The following is a 14,550-nucleotide window of genomic DNA, read 5'->3' as shown; positions in this document are numbered from 1 at the left end:
CGAAAGCTAAGTTGAAGCAAATAATAGCGGAAGCAAAATAAAATAAAGGAACTAAGAACAAGCACACAAAAAACACCAAGATTTAAGTGGTTTAGTTCAATATGAGCCTACGTCCACTGGCAAGGTCAGTCTCAATGAATTCACTATCAACAAATATGGAGTACAAATGATTGGTTACAAAATCCTCTTTCCAAAGTGTCAAAACACTCTTGAAAATATCACAAAGAGGACCTCCATTTTCAACTACAAAAGTCGCAGCCTTAAATCGTTCAAAAGTATGAAATGAATGATGAAACATTCGTATTTATACTGTAGCGGCACAGATTCTAAAATAGGAACATTCGCTCGAGCAAATTGTCGAGCGAATCTTGAGCGAACATTAGGGTTGCAATCCCGCTCGAGCTAAGTGTCAAATAGGTGTCGAGCAAACTCTCTAGAAGTGTCTAGCTCAAGCTCACTGTCAAGCAATAGATGAGTGAACTCACTGGGTGTAAGTCTTCGCTCGAGCGACAGAGATACTGCTCAAGTAACCAATCCTTAGATGTACTTTTTTAACAAGATTCAAGTCACCTCAAAACACTTCATGAATGGTCTCGACCAAGCTGGAGTAATGAGATTTCTTGAATTTTTACTGTACGGACGTATTGATCATGTGGGAGGCTCACAATGTCGTGAATAGTATGCTAATATCAGTAAAATTATGAATAAAGACGTACCTACTGTCAGAAAAGAAATAAATAAATTATAAGAGCTGATGCTTCAGTGCATGGTTCGGGCCGGCATGCATTTAAGTGGTTCTGGTTCTTAGATCAGGATATTTATAATTTGTACGTTATATATGATTTTAGAATGCTTTTAGATTCTGTCAAAAAAAAATTTTAAAAAAAAAAAGAGAGAAAAAAAAGAAGAAATTAGAACGTCGTACTTGTCTTTGTTCTCTCACGCGCGTAATGATCATGTTCTAACTACAAAATGGGTCATTTGTTCATACAATAATATATGTTATTTATGTTCCAAATGCCACAAAAGATATAAAAAAAAAAAATCATCATCATGATCAAGTCTTACACAAAAGACTCGTTACCATAATTCTAACATTAATGATGAAGAACTCATGCTCACAGGCGTGATTACACCCCATGCACGAGCGATAATGTCGAAACGCCTGCATGGCGGATGGGAGTGGACAATTAAAAATCTCAGGACAATTTGTCGTTTACAATTTGCTTAACCCATAGGTCGGTTTTCAGAATACAAAGGATGTCTGTCTTAAGTTAGGAACCTATTTAAACCTAGGTTTTTTTTTTATATAGAATTAAGTAATCTAATTAATGCAAATTGGGTTCAATGAAATTGCAGTAATTAAATTATGGCATGATCACAGTTTTCTTCAGTACTGCTCGTTTAGGATCACCCTAAGCAATATTACAAGTACCAGCTGGTACGTACGTACTGGGTGTGTGCACATAGGAGATACTGCAAGGAGTAATGTAGTGGCTGCAGGTAAGGTTATTCCTTTGTTGACACTCAAAGTTGGTTGAAAAATTGCCATTTGTCGATAGTAGTCAGCATCAACAACAGATGCTGATCATATGTGTATTTTCTTCTGGTCTGTGAGTAGATAATTAATTGATGAGTTTAGCCACTCCAGTAAGCTAAGGTTTGCCTCTTCTTTAAGACTTCCAACAGTAGAAATTCTACCCATCAACCTTTTTTTGGGCCATGAACAGTGAGATCACTTTGGATGCTACATGATATGGATAGGATATATACATGCATGATATATATATATACACTTTTATACTGTTTAACCAAAAATTGAAAACATAGAGCTGGTTTCGTTTGGAGCTCTTTGATGCAGTTGATGGTGAAGGGGACAGATTATCTAACCTTCCCGTATTAAGACAGGCACGACATCATAGATAATCAGAAGCAATCAGCTTAATGTCTCCCCAACAATTTCTTGTCGACGTACGTTTGGCACACCTTCCATATGGCCATGGCATCATATGACACAGGGCGAAAAGTCTGTCTGATCATGACATTGGTCTGATCTTTTGTTATGTTGATCTGCACAAAGGGGTTATAGTTTCAACTTTAAATTATTTATAATTAGGTAGATTTTTTTTATCCTATTGTTAGTTAGGTCATTGCTTGAGTTCTCTACCGGCTCCTTGGTGCAATGATGGTTCATTCAATATTAATATGAAATAATGCACAATTTTAGTAGTGAACTACTTTTGTACAGGATTTCTTTATTTTTAGGTCACTCGAGAAGATTAATAAAATAACTTACTTATTTCAGAGAATAAAAATGTTTTTAATTCAAGACCCTTTTCGAGTAAAAAGCATCATTTTCCATACCTAAAGTACATGAGTCAGTTTATTGGAACGAAAATAGAAGAAAAATGAAAGAAAGTGAGATAAGAGGGAGGCTATATATGTGGATAAACCCAATTTAATGCAGAAAAAACCAGCAAAACGTTGCACAAATTAAGGAGGAAGGCATCTCTGATATATATTAATTAGCACTGAGCAGCAAAAACAATGCAGCATTAATTACCAGAAAGAACAGGCCGAGTGGTCCTTGTAAACAACAAAAGCATACATGTGATGTGGAGCGTGTCGATGAATGAGGACCCCAGCTAATTAATTGATCATAGAAAAGCAACAGCAAAAAAAGAGCATGTCTTCCCTGATGATCAAGAATCCTGGCCACAGAAGGACCCCAGCTAATTATTTTTGTCTTTGTGCTGTGCGCAATTTGGCCGATCGGATAGATATATAGATAGATAGCTCCAGCCATGTAAATCCAAGGGACTGTCAAAATCATTTATATTATATATTAATTAGCTAAGCACTTCATCATCCACTCTTTACATATGTCCTCAATTCAAATGGGTTGAGCCTATCTCATGATCGTCTTTTCTTTATTGAAAATCATGAGGCTCCGGCCTCTTCCTTTAGATATAATATTCCTCTTGCTTGGAAGCACTGTCAGTGAGGACCCCCCTTCATGCTTAAACAATCTCCATCTATATATATATTTCTTTCTTTTTTTCTGTCAACCCAAAATTAACCAACAGGGATTCACTCACACATATATGCCAAAACAGAAAAAGGTAAACCCAGAAAAATATCAAACGATTACTTATTTGATATATTTTTAAGAACTTTTTTGTCCAAATATTTAATTGCTGGCATCTTCCATATCTACCTAATCCATAAGATCCAGTGCTAAATTATATTCATTATGGTAATATATACAAAGATCCTTGCCATCTTTTTAGGTACGAGTCTTTTTTTTTTTAATACCAAAACCACACACACTAGCTAGAAAAGCAAGACAACTGTAAAATATGAAGGAACTTGAGAAGGAAGGAAGGAAGTCTAGTACCTGATCTGTAGCCAATTTTTTCAAAGAGAGGTTTTGCTCGAGTATTGATCAAAAGGGATGGTCTTTGTTTAATGATATCTCCTGCTGTCTTGTTTTTCCCCGTCTGTCTGTCGAGTATTCAAAGGATTGGATTTTTAACGTGAGAGGAGAAAGCACAACACGAGTACTAGCAGCCTTGATTTCGTAACGAGAAGTATTTTACTCAGATTTCATCAAAATATATTTACAAATTTACGTTATTTAATATTACGTTAAATTATAAAATTATTTTTATTATAAAATAGAATTAATATATTATATAAAATGATATCAATTTACGTATTTATTTTTATAGAATCTTTTTGTGATGGTATCACTTCTCTTCTGTGATAGATTATTTGTAACGATAATGACAATTTACAATAAAAAAATATTCATTTTAACAAGAAATAATCATTTTCATTAAAAATAACTGGTCACAAATAAATAATTTTCTTATAATGACGTACATAATTCAAACTAAAACAACGACTTTCAGATATTGCAAACTACAAAGAAAATAATTAAATGCATGCCGTAGAAAACTTAGGCCTATTAGAAAATATTTTATAATAATTCGAAGCAACTTGAATTGAAAATGCATGCACTTGATAAAGTTGCTGCATTAGGTTAATTAATCAAACATTAAAACATATAAAGATCAATATGAAGAGATCATGCATGCATGGAGTTGTCAAAAGTATTTCCTAATTTGTTTAGAAGAAAAGAAAATAATAGAAAGGAGTAGCATGTTTAGATATTTAAAGAAGAAAACGATTAATTTTTGGGAATTACTTATTATTTCCCGAATCATAAAATTAAATAAAGCATAGACATGAGATTTGAAAATGCACTGCCGGCGTGCATAGAGAGTGTCAGGTATTTTGGAGCGTTGCTCCACAGCATTATCCATTTGGAATATTAAGGTAGCAAATATATACTTAGCTCTTTTCTATGGGATGAGTGGTATTTGCCAATTGGTCATACATCAATTTGCATCATCTCTCTCTCTCTCTCTCAGATGGGCTTTTTATATGGGTTTTTTCAGTTTAAAAATTAGATAACTTGATGAAAGTTTTCATAGATTGTAAATGGAGGATTGAAAATGATAGAATTTGGGTTTATTATGGTGACTTTCAACCAAACTACCATGCTTAGAAAAACTCACCGGATGGAGCACTTAAATCAAACTGAATAAAAGAACTAAAGAAGTACCAAATCTTTTTTGGGTAAGTCTTAATTATATATGATGAAAATGGTAAATTATTGTAGGAATGATCGTATTCGAAATCTAAATTGATTATTAAGCAGTTTTAATTATGTTTTATTGATTTTAAAGCTTCACTGAATTATATTAAGTGTGTGTTTAGATGTTGAAGTAAGTTGAGTTGAATTGAGTTAAGATGATAAAATATTGTTAAAATATTATTTTTTAATATTATTATTATTTTAAAATTTAAAAAAGTTAAATTATTTATTATATTTTATATTGTAATTTAAAAAAATTATAATAATAAATTGATATGAGTTTGACAACCAAACTCACCCTTAAATCAATCTTAAAGACCCTTTTTTTAAAGCTTCATTGAATTATGTTATGTTGAATTATATTACACAGCTTACTTGATTAGAGAGCAGCCGAGAAGTAAGTTTCTCATCTCACGAGTCACGATTTAATGGCTTTCAAAAACGAAGGTCCAAAAACTGTGACCCCTCTCTATCTCTTATGCAATTTCTTTTACTTTACATGATCTGCCTCCTTTCTTGTTAAGCTATTTTACGTGTGGTAAACCTCTCTTTGAATCCAAGTTTCATCCTCATTTTTCTTCGGGTTCTTTCATTTTTCCATTTTCGTACATTTCTTTCTCACTCGTACACTAATTTGCTTTCACTGGTAGTTGTCAAATCTTTGAGTTCCTTTTTGTTTTCTGCTGTCTACCTAAACCTACATATTCCATTAGTAAATTACAGTATTAAAGTCTTGAACTTTCGGGTAGTTTCTTTCATAAAACCCCCCACATCTCTATGGCTTCTTTTCCCTTCTAGTTTCTTGTTTTGGTGTCCGGTTAATGAGTTCTTCTGGGCTCTTGTTTCTCGAAGATACTAGAAAGAAATGTCATCGTATACTTCACTTCTGGTTCTGTGCCTGATATCTGGAATTCTTTTTGCGGAATGTGATTCCTCTGCATCATATGAAGGTATGTACTCTCAGATCTTGATTATTTTGTTAAGATCTGTTTGGTTGCTGAGAAGATGTGGAAAATGAGAGACTGAGAGTTGTAAATATCTGTTCTGAACTTAAATTTCGTCAAGAACTGAGCCTGATGGACATGTGACTCTTGGGCAAGTTTTTAGTTTCGGAGTTGTTTTTTTTCCTTTTCTTCTTTGCTTAGCAAAAGAAATTTTTAGTATTCTTGAAGTAGTGTGATCTTAATTGTGGAATTTAATGTTTTGGAGAACAAACGTGCTGCATTGACATTTATAGTTTCTACTTCAAATAAAGTCTCTTACTTGATACTCTGGATTTTGCACAGTTGCGGTCCTTACAACCTTTAAGGAAGCTATATTTGAAGACCCACTTCTGGTTTTGTCCAACTGGAATGCCCTCGATCCAGATCCTTGTGACTGGTATGGCATTTCGTGTACCAAGGCCCGAGACCACGTTATAGAGCTGTAAGACTTCATCTGCCTATCTTGGTGCGCAATCGCATATTATTCTTCTCACAGTTAGATCCCATCCGATGGTAGCTATGAACTATGCATCTTTATGCTAATTACTTCTATTTATTTCGTGATGGAAATTTCTGGTATGCAGAAACATTTCTGGGTCATCCTTGAGGGGATTTCTTGCACCCGAATTGGGGCAACTCAACTTCTTGCGAGATTTGTATGCTTTCGCTTTTACTCCCCCCCTCCGGCAGGGAACTGAAATTCCTCTTTTTTTTTTTTTTTTTTTTTTGGGAGAACGTATGGCTGAAGCTGAGTATCATAAATTGATGTTTTGTAGGATACTGCATGGGAACAATCTGATTGGCATAATACCAAAAGAACTTGGCATGTTGAAATTTCTCCAGGTTTTGGATTTGGGGATGAATCAATTGTCGGGTCATATTCCTCCAGAGATTGGAAGTTCGACTAGTCTTGTGAAAATGTAAAAGGAATTCAATATTTACTTTTTTTTTTTTTTTTGTGGGGGGGGTGACCGGCTTTAAATATAGGCTCTATTTGACTTTTTTCCTTCATTAACGGTTTTTTTTTTTTTATTGTTGCAGAAACCTTCAGTCGAATGAGTTGACTGGTGGCATACCTCCTGAGCTTGGAACTTTGAGATATCTCCAGGAGCTTTGGCTGGATAGGAATAAGCTTCAAGGAACTATTCCTGCCGCTGGTAGTCCAGATTTTTCATCTGAAGCATACAGAAAGTAAGTAAAAGAGTCGTACTGTTAAAATATTGATTTAAGTTCTCAAGATGGTACTCCTTTTAATATGCAGTTTTGGATGCGGATGTGTGGATTTGTGCATACTTTTGAAAGGTGTGTTAAGATGGCTACGTACAATCTTAATATCCTAGTGAGACGAATTGATAAATTGATCCTACAAAGTATGCATTGCATAACCTGCATTAACTTGAAAAATGATTACAAATGTAATGTAGATATAGCTCATAGTTAGGGAAGAAAGTGCCATTCAATGCCTATGCAATCTTTTCAGTGTGTGACAAATTTAACCTGTTTGACGTGATTAAGGTTAAAACGGGTAACACAATGATGGAAGAAGTACTTGATGCATAGTCACCAGTAGCATAGAAATGGTTTTGCCATTCAAAAAGGTTCTCTTATCGTTTTTATAAATGGTGATCAAACCTTCACATTGGATGAAGAGCTAAAAATAATGTCAAGGATGTGGAAAAAGTGTTACAAAGTATATAAGTTTGTTCCCATTATCAACACACAGATGATTAAGCCATTCAAAAAGGATTGTACCTTCTTATCATTTGTATGTGCACTTCATTTTTTTCCCTTCTCGTCTTTGGCATTGGATATTGCAAAATCTTATTGTGGTGTATCACTGTGAATTTGGAAATATATGTACTATTATTGTGGTCTAATACGGAGGCAAGTCAATTGGGCCTTGGGGTAAATGGTCAGAGGCTTCATTTAAATTTGGTATTTGATTATCTGATTTGAATATCTTGAGTAGCTCACTAGGATACTAGATGTCATGTTTAACATGTTGAAGGTTTTGGCTTTATTCAGCATATCTCTTGTACTTGATTTCTGCTCAGGTATGGCACAATTACAAACTTCACCAGCTTCTGCCACTTAAAAGTTGCAAATTTCTCACACAACCTCTTTGTTGGGAGCATACCTAAGTGCTTGGAGTACCTTCCAAGGTTTCTTTCATAGGGCCTGTCTCATGCTTCTTTTTTCTTGGTAAATCTTCTCTTAATCGATATCTTTCATGCAGCACAAGCTTTCAAGGGAACTGTCTCCAAAATAAAGATTCCAAGCAGCGTCCAGCCACACAGTGCAGTATGTATATATGACAAGATTTCCTTTATGGTGTAGTGGTACAAGTTTGCATGCATGCACAAAATTTTCAATTGCCAGTAAATGCAAACTGAAGAAAAGCCATTGGAAGTTTGGAATTGTTGACTGGTATATGGCCAGTTCTAATTTCTGGACTTCCAGAACATAGTAGCAGGCACTAGAGTTCAAAGCAGGGATGCAAACGGGCTTATTTACCAAACTTACAGTTTACATATGAGATTTGACTGCATATAGCCCATTTGATCATTCTAATACTAGGTGTATCTCGTGGCCTTCTAAAAATTCATTTCTAACTACTGTAGTTGATAGTGACAGTAATTCTTTTGTAGGTGGTGCTCCACCTGCCAAAAGCCATAATAGAGCCAATACAACACGCCTACCGGCGGGAGATGTATCTAAGCATCAGGGGCCATCAAAACCTGCCTGGCTTTTAGCTCTTGAAATTGCAACAGCAACCATGGTGGGTTTTATCTTACTGGTTGCGATTCTTACTGCACTTCAGAAGTGCAATAGCAAATCTTCTATTATAATCCCCTGGAGGAAATCAGCAAGTGGAAAGGACCATATGACTGTATGCATAGGTTGGGTTTGCTATCTTATACTACCTCTGCCCAATGCCTTTGAAGTTTGAAAGTAATAAATTGGTTAATTTGGTGGATTTTCTTACAGAATCGGAATTGTTGAAAGATGTAGTACAATACAGCAGACAGGACCTTGAAATAGCCTGTGAAGACTTTAGCAACATTATTGGCTCCTCTCCAGACAGTGTTGTCTACAAAGGTACGATGAAAGGTGGACCTGAGATTGCAGTGATATCCCTCTGCATCAAAGAAGAGCATTGGACAGGCTATCTTGAGCTCTACTTCCAGAGAGAGGTACTATTTGTTGCCGCAAAAAACTGTAGCCTAAAGCATTTAGAACATACTAATTACAGCATGTAAGGTTTGGCAAATTGAAAGCAACCAAGTTCAAGAATCTTTTTTCTTGTAATCCTATTCAGGTGGCCGATTTGGCAAGATTAAACCACGGGAACACAGGAAAACTCCTTGGTTATTGTAGAGAGAGCACTCCATTTACAAGGATGCTAGTTTTCGAGTATGCATCAAATGGAACACTGTATGAACACCTGCATCGTAAGTCAAGTTTCTTTGTTATGATATTTGTCCACTTTAACCTACTTCGCTGGAAAATTAATATAATGTATACTTCACCGGATCAAATCTGACCATTTTTCTTTTATTGCAGACGGAGAAGGATGCCAATTTTCTTGGAGTAGGCGTATGAAAATTGCTATTGGCATTGCACGCGGACTTGAGTATCTTCATACAGCACTCGAGCCACCATTTACCATATCAGAGTTGAATTCTAGTGCCGTATATCTTACAGAAGATTTTTCCCCCAAGGTTAGTCTAAAACCCCTCCCCACTCTCTTCTAGTCCAAAGACCACATCAATGACCTATCCTTATCATCTGAATACTAATACTCTAATGGCTGTTTCCCTTATTTCTATGGTCATTGAAAATTCTAACATTTTTCTTCTACTGCAGCTGGTTGATTTTGAATGTTGGAAAACAATTCTTTCAAGGTCAGAAAGGAACTCGGGTGCTATTGGAAGCCAAGGCGCTATCTGTATCCTTCCAAATTCTCTAGAGTCACGGCATCTCGACATCCAAGGCAATGTGTATGCTTTTGGTGTACTTCTGCTGGAAATCATAAGTGGGAGACCTCCGTATTGCAAGGAGAAAGGGTGCTTAGTAGAATGGGTAAGAAATTTTCTGAAATATGAATATTAAAATGTCATCTTTAGGTAGTTAATGCACCAAAACTTAAAAGCCTCTCTCTGCTACAGGCTAAGGACTATCTAGAACTACCAGAAGTTATGTCTTATGTGGTGGATCCAGAGTTGAAACATTTCAGATATGAGGATCTCAAAGTTATTTGTGAGGTAGTAAATCTCTGCATCCATCCAGACTCCAGTAAGCGGCTGTCCATGAAGGAAGTGTGTAACATGTTAGAGAGCAAAATTGACTTATCAATTTCCGTTGATTTTAAGACGTCTTCTCTGGCCTGGGCCGAGCTTGCACTTTCATCGTGAACGAGTGGAAGCAAACACACTGTAAAGTGTAAATCAGTAGAATACAATTGTAATACGCTCTTTCTTCCTTTTTACCCACCTTTGGTTCCATGTAAATGCTTGCATGCATGCAAGAGGAAAAGTAAAGCTTCATAACTGACGAAGTCTTATTGTATACAATTGGATGACTGGTAATGTCCTGTGATCAACTGAATATCAATGTCCTGTGATCAACTGAATATCAATCTTATTAACCCCTGTTCCCTGCTTTGTTTTACCCTTAATGTTCGTACGTACATAGGAGCTATTTAGATAGTGAGATGAGATGAGATTAGATTATTAGGATATTATTTTTTAATATTATTATTATTTTGAGATTTTAAAAAATTAAATTATTTATTATATTTTGTGTGAAAATTTGATAAAGTTGTATTGATGAGATGAGTTGAGAGTATTTTTCAATCTAAACGACTTCATAGTCAATGCGGTCCAAGGCATTGGCGGATAATTGAAGCATATAAAATCGTGAAGTATGTAAACGTCATGCAATCATTTTGAAAAAGAATAAAGTCTACTATTAAAAAAATTGATTTTTTTCATGTGAATTCCTATTAACTCAATTTTTTTAAAAAAATTACACGACACTTACACACTCCACGACTGCAAATATCATTTCTTAAACCAAAAACAGTAGGACCTTTCAAGATAATATTTTGCCACGATCTAAGAGAGTGGCTGCTGTATATGCTTACTTGGAACCTAAAATCATTTCAATTCATCATTACAACTTTTTCAAATCTCAACACAAAATATAATAAACAATTCAATTTTTTTAAATCCTAAAATAATAATAATAATAATAAACAATAATATTCTAATAATATTTTATCATCTCAACTCAATTCAACTCAACTCAGTTCAACATCCAAACGCAACTAATGAATTGAACTCACTTCTAAAATTTGACAACAATTTATTTGGCTGGAATTCAATTAGGACCCGCCCACAACTTCTGCTGCCTTTCGGGGCTTGTTAAGGAATTGGGACAATACTCCCCAGGAAACTCAATTAATTTTCGGCAAAAGGTACCCCAAGGGTCAGCATATAACATTCCAGCCAATTAAGAAACTATCCAATCCCAGCACCGAGTTCAACATCACCAGTATTTTCAACAGCGTACCTGTACTTCTAACCAAAGCCTCTGAGAACAATACTGCAATCGGCGTGCAAATCATTTCTGTATAGAATGTTGGAAGAAAAATGGTAGAATGGGAGATGGAGGGTGAAGAAAACAAGAATGAATAAATGAAGGAAAAAACCCGACCAAAATTTTGATCGCATTCAAGTAAAATATTAACAGAAGAGTTGGTCAAGGGTGACGGATCATTAGGAATCACTCCAGTCAAAAAAGGCCTTCACCACTTGTTGGCAACAAGACTCTAAAATACCAAAACCAGTTCCAACACAATTTCCAAAACGGCATAAATAACAAACTTTCAGCTAACTCTCTACTTGTGCCTAGAACGAGAATAGTGGTTATCATTGGGATTCCTCTTTCCACTGAAAACTGCTAATGCCTTCCTTACAGGAGGCTGCAGTTGGGCTCTTTTATCAGAATGGTCGCCAAAGTCATCCATGGTGAAGAAGTCATCTCCCTGAAAATCAAATATAAAGTAGCTTTAGTAAGGCTTTAAATGGTGCCCAAAAGAATTTTGAAAACGATGGGTGGTATGGAACAGAAACAATGACCATAAAGTGGGAAAATAACCTGCTTATTTATTTTCTTCTTTGTCTTAGGATAAAGAAGCTTTTGTGGGAGTTGATCTTCACGTAACACGAGGTTTTTGGCAATGGCATCCCTTCCACCTTGGGGTAAAGGCAGTGAAAACTGCACAAGAAAAAATGTCAAGAAAAATATCCATGCAAGCATATGCTTAGCCTCACCTCCTATTTAAAGTCAAACATATGTTAAAAAAGTACCAATCTAGATTTCTAAAAGGTATTGAGAAAAGGATGCCTACAACTTTTACTACTATTTTACAACTCATTTGCAATCAACAATGCAATCGTGCCACTTCATTAAAATAAATTTTAATTTTACAAAACTACCTTCCAATTCATATTGAGTTGTAAAAAGTTGTTAGATTATCATTTTCCAAGAGAACAAAACATATCGACTGCATATAGACCTGTAAGATACTTATGCTCAATAATATGGTATTTCCAACCCAGTAGACATAAACAATATGGCAAAGTACACTGTAACCAAATGGTAGGAAGAGACTACCAAAAAAAGGGCAGAGTATGATAACCATAACAAGAGCCAAGTACACAAAAGCATTTAAGACAAGTTTCATTGAAAAGCAACAAATTCAGCTACAACTAAAAACACAATAATTCACACACACATAGATATATACTTACTTTTGTGCCCCGCAATGTAATCCGTGGCCGACGAGCTGCCAAAACAACTCCATTCTCACCAACTGTAACAGCTACCTTTCGTAAAGTTCCACCATTTCCACATTTTGGGCAGAAAATCCTCCCTACCTCAGTAGTCACGGTATAACAGGCATGGCATTTCAGAACCCACCTGAAGTACATACATCTCAAAGATAAGCAATATATTACATATATGTAATTGTTTCTTTGTGAAAAGAACTGATTCCCTAGTCAAGAAGAAAAATACCACTCAGAACAATCCAGTCAAAGCATATAAAACATTTTCCATCACTTCATATGAAGCATTGTCCAGGCATTTATGATTTCCATATTTTCTATAGCAAATAAAAAAAGAATTTAACATGAAAAAGACAACTGAAATCAGTATTAAAACCATTGCGTAGAGATCAAAATACCTGTGCAGCTGGTGTATCTGCATTCCACCAGGTGCCAGCAAGCGTAGACCCATCTGCAGAAGAACATTTTGCATTGCAAAGTCGCTAGTTACACAGGCCACACTTGACTCGGATAAAGATCTCAGCATCCAGCTCTGCTCACTATCATCATCAATATTCGATGCATCAACACTTTCATTATCCTGGCTTGACATCTCCTCAGGACCCAATCCTTCATCACCCATGTCAATCTCATCTCCATCAACTACAAGAGCTACATTGCTCACAGCCAATTCAGGATCATTAGACCAAAGCCCCTTGGATTCAGAATGTTCAAGCTCCTTTCCTTCTTGAAGACCTTTCATAGAATCTTCTTCCAACCTCATTCGCTCTAAAACCATCGAAAGATTTTCATCACCAACGTTTTCCCCCTCCTTTATCTCACTCCCTTCTGAAACCCCATTTTCTAATCCTCTGGTGTCCTCAACAACAACATTTTCGACCTCATCCTTCTCAGCATCCTTTTCAGCTAATGAGGAATAATATTCAAGCCTAGATTTCCTTCTAAGATACCTTCTACGAGTACTCCGACTAACAGCCGGCCTCCAATCATCAGCATTATCATCAAACTCTCCTTGAGACGCATCAATTCCATCTGCCACCATCTTCTTCCCTTCAATGTTTACCTCCTTTTTTTTTGGCAAATATCTCCTCCTCCCACCTTCTACAACTCCCTCTTGATTCAAGGAACTAGATTTCGAACCATCCTCAGACTTGTGATCATCATCATCAACTGCATCCACGATGTTTAGATTCAAGTCCTGCAAAGGTAGGATTCTGGAATTGGAAGGATTTGATCCATCTCCAACTTCGTGTTCCAACGCTTCCCACTCTTCCAAATTGGGGACATTGGAGCCCCAACCCGGCATGTCTTTCTCGTTTAAGGTTTTCACATTGACCAGATGAATAGGGGGAGGACAATCCCTGATATTTTTGTTTCCATGAATCTGAGCCTCCAATGTATATGTCAATGCAATCAGTTTTAGATCAACATCTGATAGTGTCTGTAAATCCCCCGTCGCCTTCGCAAACTTTATCACTGTCCAATTATCAAAAACAGAAACCAAAACAATATACTAGGGGACTTGTTTGTTAATAGAAAATAATTTCTGGGAAAATTAATTTAAAGAACAAACTACCTTTGTTGAGGGAGTCGGGAGTGGGATCCATGGAGTGGAGAGAGAAGGGGAGGAAGGATAATCGGTGGCGGGAGGAGGGGTCGCGGACCTCGGCCATGACCTCGGGTACAGTGATGAACTTGTCAGCGCAATGGGTGAGCTTATCGCCACCGCTGATCATGGCGTTGGCGTCGACCACGGCCACAGCTATGCCTCTTGCTGACTTGCAGCTTTCCACGAAAACTCCATTAGCTGGGATTGGATCTTGGTTGATGGGCTTTGGGGGCGGTGGTCTCTTTAGTATGTTGCTCCAGCATGGAGCTGGAGCTGCGTCCTCCATAGTTCTGAGGCAGGGGCAGAGGATGAGAATAGCGTGCGAAAGAGAAGGCAGAGGGTTTTCGGCCTTCAAGACTGGCAGCGGCGGATGATAAGCAGAGGCGCAGCAGGGTTTAGGGATTTAGGGGATTGCGTTGCGAAAAGAGCCGTGAAGCACAC

At 36.6% G+C, this 14,550-nt stretch overlaps 2 protein-coding genes across 3 annotated transcripts; one reads left to right on the top strand and one right to left on the bottom strand.

Annotated features, from left to right (window-relative positions):
- The first annotated feature begins 5,051 nt into the window (after positions 1–5,051).
- LOC109014447 (probable LRR receptor-like serine/threonine-protein kinase At1g63430) lies at positions 5,052–10,317 on the top strand. Of its 2 annotated transcripts, XM_035687856.1 has the most exons (13): positions 5,052–5,613; positions 5,950–6,088; positions 6,231–6,302; positions 6,423–6,566; positions 6,688–6,837; positions 7,701–7,808; positions 7,883–7,947; positions 8,295–8,546; positions 8,635–8,840; positions 8,966–9,098; positions 9,211–9,368; positions 9,514–9,729; positions 9,816–10,317. In XM_035687856.1, exons 1-13 carry the CDS (start codon positions 5,529–5,531, stop codon positions 10,059–10,061), a joined length of 1,974 nt encoding a protein of 657 aa, XP_035543749.1. In that variant the 5' UTR covers positions 5,052–5,528; the 3' UTR covers positions 10,062–10,317. The 2 variants fall into 2 exon arrangements, with proteins under 2 accessions (XP_035543749.1, XP_035543750.1); XM_035687857.1 differs by lacking the exon at positions 5,052–5,613 and having other exon boundaries at positions 6,088–6,112.
- Positions 10,318–11,344: 1,027 nt separating this feature from the next.
- LOC109014448 lies at positions 11,345–14,550 on the bottom strand. The gene is made up of 5 exons (XM_018996916.2): positions 14,077–14,550; positions 12,899–13,976; positions 12,465–12,633; positions 11,809–11,928; positions 11,345–11,695 (listed from the first exon to the last, which is right to left on the bottom strand). The coding sequence occupies exons 1-5, from the start codon at positions 14,393–14,395 to the stop codon at positions 11,549–11,551; spliced, it is 1,833 nt and encodes a 610-aa protein (XP_018852461.1). The 5' UTR covers positions 14,396–14,550; the 3' UTR covers positions 11,345–11,548.

Source organism: Juglans regia, chromosome 2 (genome assembly GCF_001411555.2).
Source record: "Juglans regia cultivar Chandler chromosome 2, Walnut 2.0, whole genome shotgun sequence".
Taxonomy (NCBI): Eukaryota; Viridiplantae; Streptophyta; class Magnoliopsida; order Fagales; family Juglandaceae; genus Juglans; species Juglans regia.
The sequence above is the reverse complement of the archived record's forward strand: the minus strand, read 5'-3'. Positions and strand labels throughout refer to the sequence as shown.

Bases quoted from the DNA above. Each gene is read 5' to 3' on its own strand.
- LOC109014447 (XM_035687856.1), top strand. From the start codon at position 5,529: ATGTCATCGTATACTTCACTTCTGGTTCTGTGCCTGATATCTGGAATT. The intron at 6,303-6,422 runs GTATGCTTTCGC...GATGTTTTGTAG, and splicing joins CTCAACTTCTTGCGAGATTT to GATACTGCATGGGAACAATC. The intron at 9,099-9,210 runs GTAAGTCAAGTT...CTTTTATTGCAG, and splicing joins ACTGTATGAACACCTGCATC to ACGGAGAAGGATGCCAATTT.
- LOC109014448 (XM_018996916.2), bottom strand. From the start codon at position 14,395: ATGGAGGACGCAGCTCCAGCTCCATGCTGGAGCAACATACTAAAGAGA. The intron at 13,977-14,076 runs GTAGTTTGTTCT...ATAATTGGACAG, and splicing joins TCCCGACTCCCTCAACAAAG to TGATAAAGTTTGCGAAGGCG. The intron at 11,696-11,808 runs GTTATTTTCCCA...TTTGATTTTCAG, and splicing joins AGAAGAAAATAAATAAGCAG to GGAGATGACTTCTTCACCAT.